General features: G+C 41.2%; 1 protein-coding gene across 4 annotated transcripts; it reads right to left on the bottom strand.

The window, feature by feature from the left end:
- Positions 1–687: 687 nt before the first annotated feature.
- Positions 688–21,766, bottom strand: NFILZ (NFIL3 like basic leucine zipper). 4 transcript variants are annotated; one of them, XM_084499162.1, is made up of 3 exons: positions 21,396–21,766; positions 7,643–7,803; positions 688–4,486 (listed from the first exon to the last, which is right to left on the bottom strand). In XM_084499162.1, exon 3 carries the CDS (start codon positions 4,462–4,464, stop codon positions 3,568–3,570), a length of 897 nt encoding a protein of 298 aa, XP_084355288.1. In that variant the 5' UTR covers positions 4,465–4,486; positions 7,643–7,803; positions 21,396–21,766; the 3' UTR covers positions 688–3,567. The 4 variants fall into 4 exon arrangements, with proteins under 4 accessions (XP_084355288.1, XP_084355289.1, XP_084355291.1 ...); XM_084499163.1 differs by lacking the exon at positions 21,396–21,766 and adding an exon at positions 21,259–21,369; XM_084499165.1 differs by lacking the exon at positions 7,643–7,803.
- Between the last annotated feature and the right edge of the window lie 356 nt (positions 21,767–22,122).

Genomic DNA, 22,122 nt, shown 5'->3' with positions numbered 1-22,122 from the left:
GAGCCGGAGGAGAGCCCTGCTCCAATCCAGTGGTGGCTGGGAAGGGCGGGAGTAGGGGAAGGCGACTTCTTTCAGCTGAGTAACATCTAAGCCATCTTCTTGCTCTGGGCTGTCTCTACCTATTCTAAGGGGAAGAGAGGACTGGGGGGATAGTACAGGAAACAGACACACTTGTGGTTTCTTTTAATTTACAAGCATCACCATGGCAAATTTCACACCTGAAGAGCTGTTGCAGCATTCTGGTTTCCCCTCGTGCCAGCAGGTACAGTAGTGCTGTGCACCTTGTGCTGCAGCCAGCCTTGGTACCCCACAAGTGAGAAGACCCACCAGTTCCTCGCACCAACCTGAGCACTATGGTGCTTGAGATGAACAGTCAGCTGCACTGATGCTCACTGGGTGTAACACTAGTAACACATCTGCAGCATAGCAGCTGCAAGACTCCAAGGTGGAGATCTGTGGACCCTGCTGCAAGCACGTGGCCAGACACAGAAGGAAAAGATATTTATGGGCAGAGGGAAGAGGGATCTGAAAGGTACGTACCCCACAGCCTGTTTGATCCATGCCCTTCCCAACAGCTACCCCTGTTCCTTCTGAGCAGGACTTACCTCCATCTATCCCGCTGGCTGCTCCCGAGGAGGAAGTCTCATTACAGACACAATCCCAACAGACAGGCCAATACACTTTACATAGCTTCTGGAAACAGAGTTTTATTAGGCATAACCTGCTGATACACCTCTTCTGCCCAGACCACCCTGTGTACAGTTTACATTATAGAATCACAGAGTTACAGAATGGTTGAGGTTGACAGGGACTTCTGGTACAACTCCTGCTCAAGCAGAGCCACCCAGGGCAGGTTGCCCAGGACCATCTTCATTGGACTGTCCAAGAAGCGAAACTACAACCTCTCCGGGCAGCCTGTGCCACTGCTCAGTCACCTGTCCAGTACAGAAATGTCTCCTGATGTTTAAACAGAGCCTCCTGTGTTCCAGTTTGTGCTCACTGCCTCTTGTCCTGGCACTGGGCACCACTGAAAAGACCTGGCTCCATCTTCTTTGTGCCCTCCCTTCAGCTATTGACAGACATTGATAAGATCTCTCCGAGCCTCCTCTTCTCCTGGCTGAACAGCCCCAGCAGCCCCAGTTCCCCTCCACCAATAAGGGACCTCTTTTCCAAACCAATATTAGGGATTTCTACATCCCATGTCAGATAGCATTTCTTGTCCTTTTACACTGCCTTATTGTTGGTGCATTATTGGTGTTAGCCATAAAAATGTTTTATAGGAAAATATTCTTGACAGCTGTCCTTATTCTGCAGAGCCTGACATGCTAGTGAAAACAGTGCGACATGTCGCAGTACCGGGCAGTCCTCTGAACAGCAGAGCCAGCGAAGCAGACTCCCAGGCATCTAAGCTGAGGCTGAGCTCCCACCTTCACTGTCTGTTTTCCAGCAGGGCTGAGCAGGCAGAGCAGCTTTTCCATCAATATGGATGTGATAGGCTTGTGCTACATGGTCAGGGTTCAGTCAGTCAGGGGAACAATGCTACCCCAACTCACTGCCATGGCTGCAGTGCAGACTTTCCCAAAAGCCAAGTCGTAGGAAGGCAGGATGAAGAGGGGAAGTGTCCAAGCAGAAACCCCAGGGCATACATACATTACATGCAGTGCGTACACAGGTAAAAGGGAGCAAAATGCTTTAAAAAGTGAATGGGGCTGAACCTGAATGCATTTGATATCCAAGTGATATCCATAGAGATCTGGATCAGAGCAGTCTCCTGGGAGACAGGGTGGAAACTCCCATCACCAGGAATAGATAACTAAGGTGGAAACAATGGTAGAAGTGTCCCAGCAACAACAGACCTTGGATGCTTGGAGTCAGAGCAGAAGCACTGCAGGAGAACTGAGTACTGGTTCTGAGTACTTTCAGTACTCAGTACCAGAACTAAGGACTTTCCACAAGAAAGGCAGCTACTTTGCCAATGCTTCCCAGCACCTCCATGCACACTTCTGCTGGGAGGGAACATTTCCCACAGACCAGACAACACAGGGGAGCCTCGAGCCAGGAGCGAGCTGGTTGCCTTATCCCCATAAAAGGTAACCCACTCACAGGGCGTGCTGGACTTCTCCCTTCCTGCCACAGGTACTTCCTCCAGGGATGGAGATCAGTGCCTACATATCCAGGAGGTCTCTCAAGCAGCAATGTGGCCTTTACAGTTTCTAGAAAGTCCAGCCCATTCTGTTCCATATCTGCAGCTCCTACAGTGGTGCTGCACACTCTGTGCCAGCAGGGACCCAAAAGACCACACTTATAACCCTCTAGTATTATAATCCTCTAGTATTTCTGAGTGCTGCAAATCTGCTAGGCACTGAAGCACAAGAGGAATCTTCTGTACTAAGTCTTCAGTTTGGTTTCTCCAGCTTTCATAGTGTGGTAAATGGAAATAATCAATCAGTTCATCCAATGTGAACCCGGTATTGGGCCAGCCAAGATTTACCTTGAGTAATATAAGCAAACAGGTATTGACTGAGATGCTCACTTGCATTTAAAGCCAGTAAAATATTTTTTTTTTAAATATTAGAAAATCTAAAATGTTGAAATGTTTTCTGTTCATTTTGTTAACAATTGTGCTAACAATATATTGATTTTGTTCTTTAAAAAAAATATTTGTAAGTGATTCATTTCAAAATAAGGAAACGGTTCAATCAACTCAGCTAAAGTTAAGAGTATGTTTTATAAAGGCAACTTCCAAATATAGAAGTATTATTTCTGAAAATGCCTTATTTACAAAGAAAGAAGTAAAACTAAGATATATTTTGCATTTTAGTAAAAAACAAAGAAATATTTAGTCCTCAAAGATAACTGTTGCAAAGACAAATGAAACTAACTATCTTCTGGACCACACTGTCTCTAGACAAAGAGAAAAAGACTTCATTGCCTCTGAAGATAAATTATGACAAAGCAAGAATAAAATGGACCAGGTTCTGCTCTCAGACCTCTCTCTTTTTATCACAATTCCTTTTTCTTGCTCCAGACAGCTGGAGGGTCTGAAACTGTTTCCATCAACTGTTTCAGCACAAACAATTAAAACTTTAGCTTCATTAGTGATGATGAAGGTGATGACAAAGCAAAGGGAATTAAAATGGAATTTTAATGGTCAATTTAAAAGGGAATTACACCAAGAAGCTGTAGTCATGTTGTGGAAACACTATTGCATTACATGGTGTGGGCACCACCTCCACTGTCTTAGCATCTTCCTGCCTCTGATCCCTTCACACCTCAAATTTTAGTTCAGTTTCTGAGCAGAGCAGCCAGGTGAAGCTGAGACATACTCACCCAGCAACTGTGGGGTCTAGTAGGTCCCATACAGGAACATCGACGTAATGACCAACTGCAGTTGTGCTGTAGTAATGCAGCCCAGCTCTATAAACTCCTTTATCATTTATGCAAAACAGATAAAATTATTGCCTTCTTTGAAACATAAGCCATTTCCCTCCCACCCCCTCCTTCCAAACCCTTCATGTCATTGGAAGGTCTCACATCAGCCCCCAAGGAGGCTCTTCCTCTTCTTCCTCAGCGGGAGTCCAGGCCACTCTCCTCTGAGCCACTGAGGGCTTTGGTCTTAATCCGGAGTTTGTGAGGCAGGGCAGAATAGCTTCGGCCCTTAGGATGATCTTCTGAAGGGCAGGGCAAGCTATATGGGGGTAGGGAAGTTTTGGGCACTTGCTGCTCATCATCTTCATCTGAGACAGCTGTGGTGCTCTCCTTGTTCACCTCTGCTGGACTGGGAGAAGGGGACAAGAAGCAGGCACTGCCTGAGAAAGGCAAATGGAAAGAATATTTGTTGGGGCAGCTGTAATCAAGGAAAGGAGAGCAAACTGTGGATCTGAAGGCTGAATCAAGTCTCTTTGGCTGTTGAAGGTCAGGTGTGTTCATAGGAACCGGCTTTGCATCACAGCCAAGGATGTTGCTGGATGGGTCAAAGGTTTTGCATGAAAAATCAGCTGGCTCCAGCACCTTTGGCACAAAGCTCTTCGTTGTGAAGAGGCAGGAATCTCCAGCAAAGGGCTCCACCTCAGGGAATGGGGAGGCTATTTTGTGCCCTCTGAAATAAATTCCAAGGAAGTCCTGGAGGGAACGGCCCTGGTAGGTGCTGGTGTCTGGGCTGATGAGCCCAAAGCGCAGCTTCAGGGACAGCAGCTCTGTCCTGAGGATGGCATTCTCCTCACTGAGAGCAGCCAGCTGGCTCTCCATGGCAAAGTCATTGAGACGCCTCTTCTCCCGTGAGCGCTTGGCTGCCTCATTGTTCTTGCGCCTCTTCTCCCAGTACATGTTGTCCTTCTTCTCATCTGGCATGAACTCCCGCTTGCGCCGGGAGGGCCCTCTCACCTTGCTGTGGAGGAGCTTTTCCTTGCTGTGCTGAAGCGCAAGGTCACTGATGGTGCTCAGTGGTGTCATGTAGTTGTCCATGGTTGCCAATACCACTCCGGTTCTGCCAGAATTAAAACATAAAGCTATTACCACTAAATATGCTATTAATTAATAGCAGTAAATAAATTAACATAGTCATGCAACTTTTTTTCTGTGTTAGTCACACCAGGAATACCAAGTAGAGTGAACTCATCGATGCACTTAAACCTCAGCAGTGTCTGCAAAGTCCACCATGGTGTACCCAAAAAACGCGTACAACTGAGGGAGTTAAAGAGGATACTTTTTGCTGACTCCGTGAACAATCACAAACACTGTGCCTGACTTCAATCAGGATATCAAAAATTGCTCGCACATACTACTAATCTCCCACTGATCTCCCACTGCCTTTGCATAGGAAGTCAGCCTCCTTGCCCCTGTTTTACAGATAAGGAAGGTTCAGGAAAGAGAACTGATTTGCCTTAGTCATATGCCTTAGTAGCAAGGCAGTAGGATGAAACAGGACTGCAGATCAAGTGCAGCTACTCAGTCCCAAATTTTCCTCAAAACCCCTAGTCTTATTCTGGAAAGCTGGATTTGAGGATGTATGTTATTTTGATAGGTCTGTAAGCAACCGGGGATGAACACAGAAAGTGTGGTCTAGAAGCTACTTGTACTGTTGGCACAGCTGTCCACAAAATTCTCCATCTGAAGACAGTGACCATGGTACATTGCTGACTACAGGAAGAAGCTAGCAGAGAAGACCAGTGGTGCAGTCTATGTTGGAAAATTAAATTAATAAGAGATCACAGGACAACTGCAGACAGTTGTCACACTGCACATCCCCATCTAAACTGTAAGCTTGCTGTAACACAGGGATCTTCCAGGAAAATCAACTCAGCCCTCCTGCCCTGGGAGGGATTGTGTTGATCAAGTGTCAATGTCTAGAAGTAAGGACCTGCATGTAGTTCCATCAAACACCCTCTGTACCTCACAGACATCTAGACAGGGAGCTTAGCATGAGATGCTTGTCACCCTGAAGGTTTCACATACTATCAGCTGAACTCCCCGGCCTATTGTCTACTGCCTATAAAAGAACCCAGCGACTAGTTCTGGTTTAGAGCTCCAAGTACCTTAGGTCAGGTGAGAAGAATCACATTTTGTGAGCCTAACAGAAGTTTTGGGAAGCTGCTTTGTGGTATCAAGAGGAGACAGTTTTTTATGACAGCTCTACAGGATGGATAGGGAAGGAGCAGAGGAAGATCCAGCTCAGAAATGCTCCACTGAAATACTTCTCAGAACTTAGGTCCCTTCTAATAAAAAGCTGGGCCACAGGAAGCAGCCACTTTGATTGTTGATTAATGCACCAAAACTTAGGTATTTGCCATATTTCCATCCCTAAGGCCCCTCATTTTAGCTTTGTGACTACATCATGTTGGGACCCACAAAGAGCAATGGACAAAAAATGGCTGAGATGCCCTCCACATTGTCTGGTGGGTTGCAGTACACTTCACTAGTACTGCAATGCTCTCACGGTTTGCCACATAGCTAGAACAATAATAGTAACTGTTTATATAATTGCAAAGTGCTTTTCTGAGTCACGGGCAGAACATCACCAAGGTTCCTGGCAGAGTTGGTCAGAGTGCTGGGGAGAGGAGGGCTGGCTGACATTTTCAGCTGAAAAATTTCTCCCCCCCACCCCCCAAAAAAAAAATACTTCTGTCTGAAAATTGACAGAACTCCAAGGAAACAAAATCAGCTTAACACCCATTATTTAGTTTTTAGCCAGTAACATTCAGTTTGAGCATTTTTGTCTTTCAAACAGCTATTTAGGAATCAGATTAAATGGCCAGATTCAGAGGAATGGCTGAAGTGAGAAGGCAAACTCTTTTAGAAAGCCTGGGCCATATATGTTAGTGTCATCAGATGCTGTAAGCTTGTGAAAATCTGTCATGTGATAGACCTTTCTGAAAATCAACACTTCTAATAATCAGCATGACTATTAACCAACATTCTTACTAAATCAATTAATTACATGAGTGACATGATTTGCTCTTTTCTTGGTGATAACCAGCTACAAGCAAATAGAAAGATGTGATTCACAATCTTTGAGGGCACGTCACTTTGGGCAGGGATGGTGTGGTGCTCAGAATACAGAAGGGAACTTATTCAGTGAAGGACCTACAGAGTCAGAAACGATAAAGAGCCACGATTGGGAACTTCTTTTGTTCTTTACAAGCATTCACATCAACACTAGCCAGAAAAGTTCATGTATCGGTGGAAAACATAAACAATTCCTAAACACTGTCCATTTGAAATATGTTTGGAGTCTTTTGAAAATTTCCAATGTTCTTCACTTTCCAAGTATCATGCAAAAGACCACACTTGAATGTCTAGTTTTCCAAGAGTGACTATTGATTTCTTAAAAATCCAACGTCAGAAATCATAAACAGAACAAAAGATTGGAAGCAAAATACTCTTTTTGCTTATTTGCATAGCACCACAATCTTTGTTTTCTTGCACAGTACTCACTGAAAACCATATTCCTTTTTAAGGTATCTCAAGATAGCACTCAACAGTGAGGCATTAAAGATCACTAGAGGATTTCAAAAATCAAGCAATGTGTAAGTGTAGATGAAGGAGTTCCATCATATACACAAAGAGTTAAATATATATCATACAGCAGAAATGTGAACAATGAGCCTAAAAATGCTAATCTTCTGCGGAAACTATTTGATTAAGTATTTTGTTGCTTGCAGGCAAAATATCTGCTGTTTATTTTCACAGATTTAAAGACCTTCAGTATTGTCAGGTTGTCATCTACTATGATCTCTGCACAATGCAGACCTGTAAAATAGACAAATCCACATCTAACTGCTGTCCTAGTTTGTTCAGCGTGACCAGAACTCTGTTCTGGTTTAAATCAGGACAAGTTCCAGGAAAGTACTCTCTTTCTGAATCAGTGTGATTTGGTAATTAAATACATTTGGAATGCATTTGTTTTAATTTAGCTGTAACTCTTTGACATCTCAAACACAATGCGAAGGTTCTGAGAGCAGCTACAGACCAAAACAAAGAATCTCCTTTAGCGTGAATATGTTTGGGGTAATTTCTCTGGTTTTTGATCAAAATTACTCCTGATGTCAAAGCATCAAAGGGAGAATTTCAATGAGTGTACCTGTGGTTTCTGACAGCGTCAAGAGGCAGAAATATGCTATTGTTTCAGGGCTTAATCACTTACCAGGAATTTTTCAGGTTGGTATTTGACGTGACTTCTTTGTTGAATGAGTCAAAGATGAACAGGTGGCTTTTTCACTGTTTAAACTTATCACCCACATTGGGCAAAGTAGCTTGTTTTTTCCCTGTCCATCTCTTGCTCCTGGTGCCTGTCCTTATGAGATCCTATAAGAAGTTTCAAGATTGCTGTAACCAACACTCATTGTTCAACATAGCTGGGAATCACAGGAAGTAAGAGGGACCCAAAAGAGGTATTTATGAGACAGAACAAAAAAGCAACAAAAAAATGAGCTATTTCTTCCAACAAATTCATCTCAGCACAGAGATGTTCAACGCTTTGCACATTTGTTTAATCCCTCACACTTTGATCCATGCTACCAAGGTGGGAGTTTCCTGATGACTTAATACTGCCCAGGTGGAAGCAGATGGGAGTGAAGCAGCGAGAAGTGAGGGCTGAGTCCAGGAGAAGAAGCAGGAGTCAGACCAGAGGCACAGCTGTACCTACCTGGAGGCGGGGAGGCTTTGGGGACTGTTTGAGTGAGAAGTGGGAGGTAGGGGAAGTTCTTATCGGAGGCAGGATCTGGCCTTTTAAGGGCAAGGAATGAAGGCCTAGCTGGGCCAACATGTGAAAGCATTGAGTCTGAGGCCACAAAGCCTGAAGTCTACCTGTTATTTATGTCTGCAGCCCACAGAGTCACACATATACCCACACAATATTTGTCTTGGGAGTCTTCATGAGTGCAGACTCCATCAACCAAGCACACAAGGTGTCACACAGTTTGTAGCCACAAGAAGTGGAAACATTAATATTAGTAATGATGGTACATCTGGTCATGTACATTATGCAACAAAAGTTTCATAAGGTGCATTGGTATCTATTGTTTCTGTGGCAATCACTTAATGACATTCTGATATGCTTAAGTCTTGGAAGGACAACAGACATGCTACATATTATCTGCATCTTAAGTGGAAGAGAAAGCACGGAAAAATGGAAAACAGTGATGTTATTCCTTAATTTTTCACTTCTAACTCGCACTAAAGCTGCTAGTTCTGTTCACACAGAGCATGTTTCTGAACAATGCTCTGGACAGAGCAACAACATTTCTAGTCTCCTACTTGTCTGAGCAGACAGAAAGCAAGCTACATTTTTATGTTAAGATTTTTAAATACATGCTTTAAAAACTATCCTTACCACCTCTACAATGCATCTGATTAATTTCGGTGCTGTCCAAGGATAGAAAAGTTGATGAACTCAGCAAGGATTTGCCTCCAGGACTAAATATCTCAATTATCACTTGAGTCTGCATGGGACAGAAAAGCTGCAGGGGACACTCACAGCTGCACGGGATGCTCATAGCTGCACAGGACGCTCACAGCTGCACAGGGCTGAATATGTAATGTCTTAGTGTAATGCCAGTGCTAAACCATTTACATGTCCGTGAAAACATCAGCATGTTACACTACAGTTTTCGTGCATACACTCAACATGGTTGAAAGACCCTCACTTCTGGTAAAATGGCTTTTAATCTGCTAACAGAAGGCCATGGTAGGGCTCAGGCTCCAGAGGTCTGGTTCAGACGCAACTCTTCTTCTTTCTCTTATCTCCAACCTGAGCAGCAGCTCAGAGCAGACTCTGATGAACTGTTCTTTCTAGAAGGCTGTACAAAGTCCTCCACCAAAAATACGTATCTAACAGGAACTGTTTCACTGCAGATATACAAGATGATACACACTTTTCTTTAAACAAAACACACTGCCTCAGTAAAAGACTGGTGAATCTCACTTTTTTGTGATCATAAATTAAGCCCTCAACTCTCAAATTATTTCATTCTTTTTTTCCAAGGATGCAATAAAATTTGAATAGTTCCAGCAAAAGGCAACCAGAACAGGCTTAGATTTAAAATAGTTTCTGTATACAGCAATGCTAACTCATTATTTCTTAAGAATAAAGATCATGTGCTGGAGTTAGCGGGCAGTGGATATCAACAAAAGAAAAGGAAGCACGTTTTCATGCAATGTAAAATTTAAATGTGAAGTTCATTGACACACATGATAGTGTGTCAATCAAAAATAAAAGTGGAATCAAAAAGATCGCACCAGGCAGATCTTTGAACTGACACAATCTAATTGTTATTATACCCTGAAATACTGGGTGAATTTGAGTATTATATAAATTTCCAGTGAGTGTTATAGCAGTTGTAGAATAGAACTGTAGCTGTGGGTCACTCATCTTCTCTTTGAATTAGAACAGAGAATGAGCCAAATCTCATACTAAATTCATTCATTTTAATAAAGTGAATATTTATATTCTATTCTTTTCAATTTACTAATTTTTGATGTACAAATCTAGATTTACCATTTCTCATATGTCTTCCCTTTCTGTAAGTTGCAGTCTTTTTCTTAAATCATCCACTTTTTTCCCCCTAATTAAATCACAAATTCTACATAAATATCTACAATCATCAATTATGTTTTTGATCTTGGTCTCATTTAAAAACAGAGCTGAGAGGGCTATTTGTAACCAAGAATACAGGAATTAAAGCCCAAGTATAAATCTACATATATTTACTTTACAAAGGAAAAATCTGTGTAATTTAGAAGTGCACTTAGTTACTTAGTATAACTCCTCTCTGTTAGAGATTTCTTTTCTTTACTCTGAAGTGAAAGTGTAGTATTAAAAAAAAAAAAAAAAAAAAAAAAGTAATTCAAAACAATTCATTTGTCGTGGTAGTGTTGAAGTCTTTCCCAAGACATGCACCGATCTCAGCATATACTCTTTACTTGATTTTAACTATAACTTATAAAACAAAAATAACAACAACAACAACAAAAAGAAGAAGAAAGCTTCCACTCTTTTGTTGTTGTTGTTTTTTAAATAAACACATAATTCTGCTATGCAATTAACTGCTCCATTGAAAATTTTCAGATCAAAGTTTTATTTCCAACTTTTTTACTGCACATGATTCGGCGCCTGTGTACATAAGAGGCAATCCACAGAAACATCACTGGAGTTTACTCTAACTTTACCATAGTTAAACTGGGAACAGAATTTAGGATTGAAGGAGTTTAAATCAACACAAAGTTTGAGTCATGCTGCCCTTGTTTTATGATGATATAAATTAGCTTGACAGTTACCCATTTTTTTCACTCTTAAATTATGTCAGCTTAAACTAAATCAGAACTCGTTTGTTAATCTCAAGATGGTCTACTGCTTAAAGTGTCTAACCCACAGGAATTATTCAGAACGTACACTGATAAAACGAGATAATAAACAGGCCCTGGTGAACATGGCGCGATTTACAATAGAACCTCCTGAAAACTTCTAGCAGGAACACTATGCGGTACAAACACTGCACTGTAAGCACCTTAGTAAACAAGTTTCGGTCCCCTCTGCTGCTTGTGCTGTGGTTTGGTAGTATCTCACAATGCTCTCTAAACTTACCAGCCTATTCAAGATAAAAGGATATCATTCTAATTACTCATATTCCTGATTATTTCACATTCACACTAAAGCAGCGGTTAGCAGGTGCTATTGAGGAATAGATATTACTCATTGTTTGCATTTCAATGGGAGATGACTTGGTCTGTTGACTGAAGTGGACAGAGAGGGAGAAAACAGAGCAGAGGCTACCGCCCTGCATTCCTGAGCTTCAGGATGACTGCTTCTGTGGTTGATACTGGCAGAATCATTCTTGTTTGTGAAGCTTTACACTCAAATTTAAAGCAAAACTGTCAAAGGAACAAATAGAATATGCCAAAGCCATATATCTGCTGCATATCTGTTTTGAAAACAAACAAGTGATTGTTAGCTAACACTGCCAAATGTTGCTGCAAGTCTGTCAGTTGTGATATCTTTACAGAGACTCAAAACTGAGCATTTTCACTGTAGGGGCCAGGTGTTCTAAAGCCTGGTTTCCACAGAAGCTTTGTACTCAATAGGGTGCTTGTTTGAAAATCAGATTCCAGGACCCTGTAAGGATTCTCTGGAGTTGATCACTTTTAAAACCTGTTCACAGTCTCTGAGTCTGTAGAAGAAAACTTGATTTTCAGGGGTCTGAAAGATGTATTTTACTTTCTGGTGTGCTAAAATTCTAGGCTCAGAGAGATTAAAACATTGCCTTTGGGTCTTAATCACAATACGGTGTGTTAGGGTTGATTTGTAGTTTTGTCTTTTGGTCTTGAGGTATGAGACTTCAAGCGATGTGAACCTACACAAATTTACCAAACTACCTGGAGCCAAAGTGCAGGTTCTTACAGCTTGTCTGCTGTATAAATCTTCCTCGATTCCGTTACTTGTGGTAAAAGCCCGTACCAATCTGGAGGCTGCCCTGCCCATGGTAACTAGCCTCAAAGCTAGCTCAGGTATTGCTCTATGTTGAACAAACTGACCTCGAAATTTTACTGTGGGCCTACAACGGATATTAAGACTGGAAATGCTCTGAAAAACTCTTAAAACCATGAAGTTACTTATGATTCTTTGCAAGCTACAGTTCTGCAGTTCTTGGTCTGCAAATGCCTCGGTGTGTGGTGCTGGTGAATAAAGAAATCTCCACAGTTTGTTCCATCCAGCTTGTCCCTGCTTCCAAGACACCTGCACCCATCACACCACAGCGCAGTATTATACTAACTGCATAAATGTTCTATTTTTTTATTTTATTTTTTTTTCCCCCCAGGAAACCACTTTAAAGAAACTCCTTTTATTTAAAAATGCTTAAGGAAGCCTAAACTTTTTTGTTTGTTTGTTTGGGTGGAGAACATCAATTTTTCAGCAGACTGTGCTTGGCTGGGATAATTTAGTTGAATTCTGAAAGATGGGATTCTGAAACTCATGTGTTTCAGCAGAAGGTACAAAATCAGTCAGTATGTTCAGAACATTTTTGCTGATATTTTTAAACAACAACTGAAACATTCTTGAGAAAGCAGACTACAGCTGAAAGACAGGCTAGATCTGAGTATTTTCTAGACATGTTTTAGTTGTCTTATTCCTTCAGTTTCAGCACCTAATAGGCAGACCCTGCTCCAGGAACATATAAAGCATGAATAACTGAATTGTACCTTTTTCACTTGCCAGTTGTGCACCACACAGTGCATGGTAGCACAGAGATATATGAGCTATTTCATTTGGATGCAGTGATGCTGAGACAGACCAGAGTTCCCTCAAGTTAACTCATGTCAACAAGATCACTTACACTACCAGGGCACAGCCACATTTACTACTGCAGCTTGTGTACCAGTAGCAAGCAGAAGCACAGTCAGAGAACACCAATTTGCATGACCAGACCTCATACTGTATCAAATCTGTGTTACATCACTTATAGTAAAGCAATAAATAAGACATAAGAAGATTATGCCATGCAGGGGTGTGTATGGTGGGTATGAACGTCTTAATTCTTGTGTGTGCAGGTTTTATGTGGCCTTCTATGCTACCAGGAAGGTGGGGCTGCATTTACCTTGGTGTAACTCTGGAGCAGGTCTTCTGCTTGCACTGCTGTTGGGAGCCAGCCTGGCAGGCACTGGAGGTGGATGTCCACAAGCGACGTGCAGCTTGCGGGACGCGCAGCCCTGCACTGCTCTCCACCTCACTCTGCCCTACCCAGGGATGGAAAATTCCATCTGGTTCATACTGAATCTGACAAAAACTGCTGTCACACCAGCTTCTTTAAAATGAAGATCAATTCATGAAGATAAGCTCATAATTATCTGAAAGTTACCCCAGATGTTATAGCAATGCCTCATCAAGAGGAAGAAATGAGAGGCAGACCAAACCAGCAGGTAAGTCCCTTCCTCCCCATAGCACAAGAATGTCGTTGCAGGCTACAAAATCAATGAGTCCTGAGAGTGTGTTTAAAATTAAGCGTAGGCAAAGAGCTTTTTATGTGACGAGGCCAGAAATGCTGACTTAAGCAAAGCTGCCACTGACTTTTGCAAGTATGTGGCTTTCAGTCTTGGAAATGAGAAGTCAAGAAACATCAGAAAATAATTCAACACCTTTCTGATCTTTCCTAGACGTAATCAGCCATGGTTAGTAAGTCTTCAGAACATATGAAATCCCCATTTAAAAAACTCTGAGCCATCATTTGAAAATGACAAAATCCCCCACTCCATGGAAACTGTGAAGATACCACTGTCACAGAATTATCAACAGTATTTTAGGAGGATAAACAAAACAAACCCTACTAAAAACAAGGACCCCCCCCCTCATTTTCAAAATCCATTCCCTAGCAAACACCAGCCATAAGAAAAGAAAGCCTTCTCCTGCAGCTGATACTTCTGACTCCTTTCTTCACCTTTTCATGCCAGAGACACATGTACGCAGCAGAGTGCCACAGTTTTGCTAACCTAGCAGTGCTGTCACCTACATTCCAGTCCGAAGAAACAATTTTGTTTTAAGTAAACAAACCTCAACTGAGCTCTCCCACTTGCTCTCTAAGTCTTTTCCTTCTCCCAGTACCTCTGGGATGCAGGACCAATCACAGTATCCCTTTTAAAAAACTTCTTTAAGATCCCAAATAAAACTAATTTAATTGCTTACCCTTTTGTTTCAGATTGATAAATTGATACTCATAAAATAGAAAGCATTTTCGCTAAGGTGTGTTGAACTAGCCGATCAGGAGTGGAGCATAGTGAGGACCACAGATTTCTGTGCATGGTGCCTTCTCATTGTTTTCTGGCAGGAAGACCCCCATCCCTGTGTTCTTTTGCAGTAGTCCTGTCAAAGGATCTGATGCTGTCTAAAAGCTCTCCTTTTTCTATTTAAAGGAAATAAGCCATCGCTACTGGGTTGTCTTGAAGGCTGCTGGGCCTCCTCCACTCTCTGAAGTGTGTGCAAAGGGCACCCACTGCAGAACGTGATCACGTCTCTCATTCATTAACTGTTAATATCAAGATTTTTCATCAGAGGTTTCCCTTTCACTCTGCTATCACAGGAAATAAATGAAACTTTTGAAGATTTTGCAAGGCAGAGTCATGCATCGGCCACCTTCTGCCTCAGTTTCTATAAGATACAGAACTGGTGGCAAACCCACTTCTACTAAAGATGAAACTCCTCATTTCAGTCCCAACTCATTGAGTTTTTCTGTGCCCAAAGAAACAGGGTGTTTATCAGTGCTTTATCAGATTCAAAACGCATACTTCTGGGTAACTGAAGTGAAATGGTTATGTAAATTCACCTGGTGCAGTCCTAGAAATAATATTACTAGCTCAAAACTGATTGCTGCAGATTCTTTTTAAAATCACATGAAAAGATGATAATGCTTTAAGCTAGTATTGCATGAAGCTACTGTAGAGAGACAAACCTGGAGTGCCTCTGTACTACTCCAGATTTCATCCAGAGCAACAGAAAACCGCAGCCAGGCTATTATGTTTTGTACAGAAAATGGAAATACAAATACAAAATGATCTTTTCCATCCCTTGGGTCATTCCTTGCAACATTATTATACATGGTACGCTTTCGCTAGACCAAAGCAGTAGGAATTTCTGCTTAAACTTCTTGACCGCACAAGAAAATAAAGATACCTTTCTTTATCAAAACACTAAGCTAAATTTTGCTGTTAATGGCATCTTATCTGACTTTCTGCTGTTAATTGCATCTTATCTGGCTTACTGCAAACGTTTGAAAAAGGAGGGAACCGAGACACAAATTCAGCCAGAATTTGTTGCACAAATTTCAGCTAGACACAACGTACTCACCAGTGTGTTTGCTCTTGCCAGGAGCTCTTTGGTCTGCGAGATGCCCAGGAGCACGGGAACAGTCCTTGCCTCCCCGAGCACTGATGCTCGGACAACACTTCACCCCCAGTTGCCGTGACCGCATTGACATAGTAGCAGAGCAAGAGCATGCGTCAAACCACTACTATACAGCAACCTAGCCAGGAGGTGGAGGACAGCACTGCAGCCAAGGGAAACTGAGTGAAATTTCAAGGAGTGTGAACGGGCAAACAGCAAAAACTGGTGTATGCTCTACAGGCTTGTATTTCAGTGAAAAGGGCAGGGCAGGATGAAGCTGGGTTGTGGGGTCCTTGCTTGCAGGTGGACAGATGTTTTAGTGTCCCCCAGATGAAAAATTATGAAGCTTAATAGGATTTTCATGATATTTGCTGTTTTTCTGGAAAGCCTCTTCTAGCAGTAGTTTCCTCCTTAGGCAGGAATCTCAGCTTTTGATTACAGAAAAATATGTTTAGTTCTTGTGGATGCAGACAAAGGATTAAAACTGTATCAGTGTTGAATGCAAAACCAAGACAGGTGGAAAACGTCCCTCCAACAACATCTAAAACAACCCCATAAACAAAACAGAACAAAACTAAAGCTCTTCACAATTTGATTTTACCTCTTAGCATCACTTGATTTGAGGGAACAAATTCTTAAATTTCTAAAAACATGCTGCGAAGAAGACACCTTTTTAAGTAAAAGCTAGAATTTTTTCATAAAATAGCTTATGATTTACAGCCTCTTTACTAGAGGGTGGCACTTCTCACACATCTTAAAGGATGTTGGAATTTAAATAGTGTTTTTATTAAACAAAGTCTTTTAAGTTTGGCAAGAGAAATGTCAAAGTCTGGAGTCGTTAGTCTTTTCTGAAGCACTGCCTGGTGCCTGCAAATTATTCCACTGATGTTGGCATAGAAGCCTTACTACAGTTAGTTACTGCAATAACTGTTTCTCATAAGCAGAGATGCTAGATATGCAATAACTAGCATGTAATACACTTATGAACTGTACTTTCCTTCTGCTGACAAATCTTTGAATGTTCCCACAAAATTTAGCCTTTTATAAGCCACAGCACAGGAAATTTAAAAGTTATGGTGGTAAAAATTGACCATATCTAGGTATTTCAGAATTTTTAAGTCTTCTACTCTGTATGAGACAGAAATGGCATTTGTTGCAAATAGTAACAGGAGGTTCCAGCCTTCTGTTATGCCTCTCATGTCCTTCTGATAGGTTTCTTAGTCAACAGAGAGTTATTTACTGTCATACTCTCTTTAAACCTTGAACTGTCAAAGCAATGCTGGCTACTAATCTTTCTTTGATATTATTCATTGAAGGGATTTAAAACTAATCTTGTTCAAAATTTTCACACTTTATATGTAGAGTAGTCTTGGAGAGTAGATATGTTTCAGCTACACATGAACAGACCATCATCATTCACTCAAAGCTTCATTCTCCTCCACACCACTAAAAAGAATGCAGCAAACTCAAATTTCACATTTTATTCTGCTCAAACCTCTGAAATCATAACATACTTGATTTTGCATGTTTCATCAGTAAACACAGCAAGGAAAATGCATGTAATAGTCTCACGAAATCCATAAAGACTTAGGGTGCAAAACTTGCTCACAGATATCATTATTACCTTTCTATAGGAGGCACAAACCTGCTTCCCAGGTCTGACTTCTGTTGTATAGGTATCAGCCATACAGAGCAGAAGAAACGGTTTAGCTGGGAATGTAAAAATTATACAAAATTGTTTTTCTTCTCTCTGAAGTTACAGTATTGATCTCATTACACTGTCTGCATGACTCTTGTCCCCCTCTTTATTTATTTTATATACCTGAATTCCCTCTACAGATGTAAACTGCAGCTCATGTTGGAATGACCTACAAGCGAGATGCACGCAGAGTTCTTTCCATGACCGATCTGAACATCTGCAAAATTGTTTCTATGGGCTTAAAAGAAAGCATTTTGTTTTTATCTGAAATTAAATGCTTCAGGATAGTTAACCATTCTTCTTTCTTAAGGAACTGATTAATTTCTGCATGAAAATGATTGTTTGAAATGAAAATTCATAACATTTGGCTTTGCAAGTCTGAAGTAGTTGTTGTTTAGAAGCATTTTTAGTGTTCCTAGAAGCAGCTCCCACTTTTTCAGTCAAAATTATTTGTCAGTAAAACTCATTAAAAAACAGTTTTAGGGTCACTAGTATGTCATTGCTTTTTGAATGTAGTAATTCAAAAAAAAAAAAAAAATACCCAGTTGTAATCTGTAAGGTCTAAAAATACCCGAGAGCTGATTTCCTTTCCTGTCTTCATAGTTATTAATATACTGTCGAACAATACATATTCACATTATGATATAGGTAATGTTAGTTTAAATGTTCATAAATGAAGAGTAAACCTTGAGAACTGATTGCTTCTGCTAGTCCAATCTTGCTTCCTAAAATCTGTAATGACAAAAAATACAACTTGCAAAAACAACTAAAACAATCTTACTCCCATTTTCAAAAATAACCTGTGAAATTCAGTAGCCAAATCTACAAAGAAAGTAAATGGGATGTGCGTCTGTAGTAGCAGTTTCAGATATCTACGATCTATATCTACAACATCTACAATGTTCTAAAATTATTGAGTGATGTAGGTACCTAAATCTCACTGAAACTTAATGAGCTCTTTAAATGCAAGGAACTGGAAATATGAATTGTCTTATGATGCAAGAAATCCCAGAGCCAACTGGGAATGGAGGTGAGCTGCTGTATCAGGTACAGGGACTGTGAGTGCAGGAAGTGGAATAGGTATCCAAAGGCCAGGAGGTAACACCACGAAGTATGAAAGAACATTAAAAAAGATTAGAGCTGATACTTTAAATCCTTTTGTAAACCTCATCAAAGTGCTCTGCTAAATGCTCAAATCCAAGGAGATTTTGCAAATTTGACTTTTAAGGAAAAAAGCTATCTTTTTGTATTTCAGATTAGCACATGCCACTGGTACTGAAAGTCACTGAATGTGAGAGAAAACTGAGTTCCTCCCACAATCTTAGTTTATTTATTTAGTGATAGAACATTTCAGGTAATCTCACCAAAAAAAAAGATCTTCAGAAAGAGTTCTTCAGCATATTGATTTACTATTACCAAGTATCTGCTAGCAGTAACAAGACTCTAGCTGGAACTGCATTTTATGTTGCTTATATAAATAACCAAGCGATTATGAACAGCAGATTGAGGTTTGGCAGATTTGCAACATCCAGATAGATACACATCTCTGTCATATATGAGTGTCACTTGCTTTTTCAACTAATACACACTGTCTCAATAACTTGCATTTTATATCTACAATCTTGCCCCTTATGTAGAAGGGGAAATTTGGTTAATTCCACAGAATTCAGGATGGCAGTTTCATTTTCTTTTGCAACTCAGCTTTTCTCTCTAGAGGTTTATCTACTGCATATTAACTTACGATGACTATAAAGTATGAAAAGAAACCTATTTTTGCGTTAGACAGAAAGCAAAGAAAGGGCTACTGCTATTACAGGGACCTGAAAAGATTTGAACGCACCATGATTTCTGTGTGGTAAGGGATGCTCGAGGAACCTGAGGGAGCACCCTTGTGTGATAGATGTCCCAATTACTCCAAGACAGCAGGACCTCTCTGCTGTAGCACCTCAAAAGACCAATTGGCAGCACGTCCCCAGTTGCCCTGTAGTTTAGTGGATGGTAAGCACAGTTAACAAGAAATGCTGGGGATACTTCCACCTGCAGGAGAGGAATTGCTGTGTTTTGGAGTTCACTGGAAGCCAGTAGGAAAAGTGTCTTCGAGGTCCAGCCTTTGTCTTTGTTCTTACTTCTCTGTAATATTCAGCTCTGGCTGCAGATTTCCCCGCCATTTTAAACTGCTTCAAGCACCAAAGACTGCCCTTGAAGTGGAAGTCTGTGAACCTTCTAAGTTCATGACTATGGCATTCTTTCCTCTCTTTAATTAATATAATTAAAATACTTCATGCTTTATCTTCTTCACTGTAAAATTATTTTTTTGCTGCCACAAAATAAGGATGGTGAATCCTGGGTAGAAAAATGGCTGCTAAATACTCCCTTTCTTCACATAAAAATTTCATGACAGGTGTCCGCTTTAAAATTCAAAACCAAAACTACTTCACCACAAGATTCAGAAATAAAACACAGTAGCTTTACACCTTTCTTCAGGTATAATAAATATGCATCACCTGACACCTGCCTATATAGAAATTCCCCACCTTTGGAATAGTTTCTTCCTTTCTTTCTTTCTTTCTTTCTTTCTTTCTTTCTTTCTTTCTTTCTTTCTTTCTTTCTTTCTTTCTTTCTTTCTTTCTTTTTCTTTCTTTCTTTCTTTCTCTCTCTCTCTCTCTCGCTTGCTTTCTCTCTTTCTTTCTTTCTTTCTTTCTTTCTTTCTTTCTTTCTTTCTTTCTTTCTTTCTTTCTTTCTTTCTTTCTTTCTTTCTCAAACTTGTTTCAAAAGGAGAAGTCAGAGTAGAGAGGGAAATGACAACCCCTCCCCATCTTTGAAATGAGATGCAAAAGCTTTTTCAAAGCAAGAGAGGAAAAGGCTTGTCCCCAGAAGTTTGTGAACTGAAGAAACCACGTTAAAAGTTGAGCAATGACAGAAAGAAACAAAGAGTCCAACACAGTATTAATGATTTTTCACACAGTTTTCAACATCTGGATCATCTGAATTTTTTATCTATGCTCTCTGTGCTTCTAATACGGCAATGGACATAGTAAAGGGCGTATGCATCATTATCTTCCCCATATGGAGTAAGCAAAGGAAAGGCCAATTATGTAGACTGAAATAAAGGATGGGGTTTTCAGAACAGGTTTGCAGGTAGGGACTCAAGCATTTAAAAAAACTGGAAAAAGAGTCACAGGAAGGAGAAGATGAGGAGGCGGGAGATGGAAGCAAAAGGGTTGAAACACATACAAACCAGATGTTTGTATCTGGTTGTGTTGTCAATGCAAGCTCACCAGCTTAGGAAATTCAAAACAGAGGCATGGTTAAAATACAAAATTGAGCAAGTACAGCTACTGTGCAGGGTCTTCCATGACAGGAGTTGTTCTTGGTCTTGGTAAATATTCACTCCATAATAACCGCTGGTTTCACCAAGGCCAACTCTACTGCCTTTCTCAGCCTTGTCATCTCTGCTAGTAAAGCTTTGTACTTTGGCTGAGTCCTTCTGCCGGGGTGGGAGCTGAGAAAGCTACCTTTCTGCTATGGCTCCTCTGTGTCAACCCCTCTCTTTGGAGCTGCAAATGCAGCACTTAACATTCACCGTATTGTTATCAAGTTCTACCACTGTGCTGACTGCCATAGACATGCCAGGTGATGCTCTAGAAACAAAAATCTACTCAATACAAGAAATAAATTCTTCCTTACCCTCACAGACAGGCAAATGCAAGCTCAAGAACAGGCAACAAAAATGTGAGTGCAACAATGAGGCAAACATATTAGAACCATACAACAAAATCCACAAACATAACCACTCCATCACTCCCCACCAAAGATGGGAAGAGAAACTAAGGAGGAAGGTATCAGGCACTGCAAGATAGTGAGTGTATGTGTACCCATCTATGTCCACAAACAGGTGTTGGTGTTCTGGCAGGGAGGAGTGCTGAATGTAGGGAGTTTGGAAAAAGGCAGATTTGGGGACAGATGGAGTGGGAAGCATAGTATGCATAGATATAATACATAGAAGAGCGAAAGAAAGGAAAGAGAAGACAGAAACGAAAAGAAAAAATAAAAGAGAAAATAAAAGAGAAAACAAAAAAGAGAAAATTGGAAAAAAAAAAAAAAAGAGAGAGAGAAAAAGAAAAAAGAGAAAAAATAAAACAGAAAAACAAAACAAAACAAGAAGCTAGCAATTTCCACTCTGAAAGTCACCTACTTTTCAGAATGGCCAGCAGGGTCTAGGGACCAGCACAGGCACGGTTTCCTGGTGGAGCTCTGCTTCCTTCTTTGCCCCTCAGCACCTAAAGAAGTCCCGGTGCCTGAGCTCCCTCTCATCGCCTGGCCAGGACTCACCTTGTGGGTCAGATGCAGCAGCCAGGGTTGTCTGACACCAGCTCCTGGCCCAAGAGTGCCCAAGCAGAGTGAGAGGATGACGAGCTCTTCTTCCAAAGGCTGGCTCAGCACTCACTTGCATGTGACACCTCTGCCTTGAGAAACATGTCAGTGGGTCAGTGAGGATCTTGTTGTTTTTTGGTTTTGTTTTTTTCTTTCTTTTTTTTTTAACTTTTTTGCATAACGAGGTCCCAGGAAAGCTGGAGTCATGCAGTGATTACGTAAGAGGAGGTGGCAGGCAGTGGCAGAGCAGGCGGCATCGCAGGGGTCAGGTGGCTTTGGCGGCACAGCTGCTTTCAAGCTTTCGCAGAGCTTCCCGTTAGCATTTACAACCAAAACGCTCGTCAGCCCTGGTGGTGGCAGCAAGGGGGGTGGCCTCCTTTCCGATCTTGAAATTTAAGAAACTACTGTAGGTGTTGAGTCACACAGAAACTGAAGCGGTGAGCGCCTCACGCGTGCAGGAGGCTGCGTCAGTGAGGGGTAGAGATGGTAGCCAGGCAGAGACCTGCTAAGGAGATGTGATGGGGAAGTAAGAGGGCAGACTCATGGTGCACATGTGATGAATGCAGGAAGCAAGATCCCCTGTTGGATAAAAAGCAGGACAAGTTGCTACGGCTTAAATAAATAGGTCCAGAGAGATTTGGGGCTGCCTCAACTCACCTTTAGCAGAGCCTTCTTTACCAGGTCC

This window comes from Aythya ferina (assembly GCF_964211825.1).
Source record: "Aythya ferina genome assembly, chromosome: 26".
In the NCBI taxonomy this organism is placed as follows: Eukaryota; Metazoa; Chordata; class Aves; order Anseriformes; family Anatidae; genus Aythya; species Aythya ferina.
This window is presented reverse-complemented; position numbering and strand designations above follow the sequence as displayed.

What these genes read in the sequence shown, in the direction of transcription:
- NFILZ (XM_084499162.1), bottom strand. Translation starts at nt 4,464, where the DNA reads ATGGACAACTACATGACACCACTGAGCACCATCAGTGACCTTGCGCTT.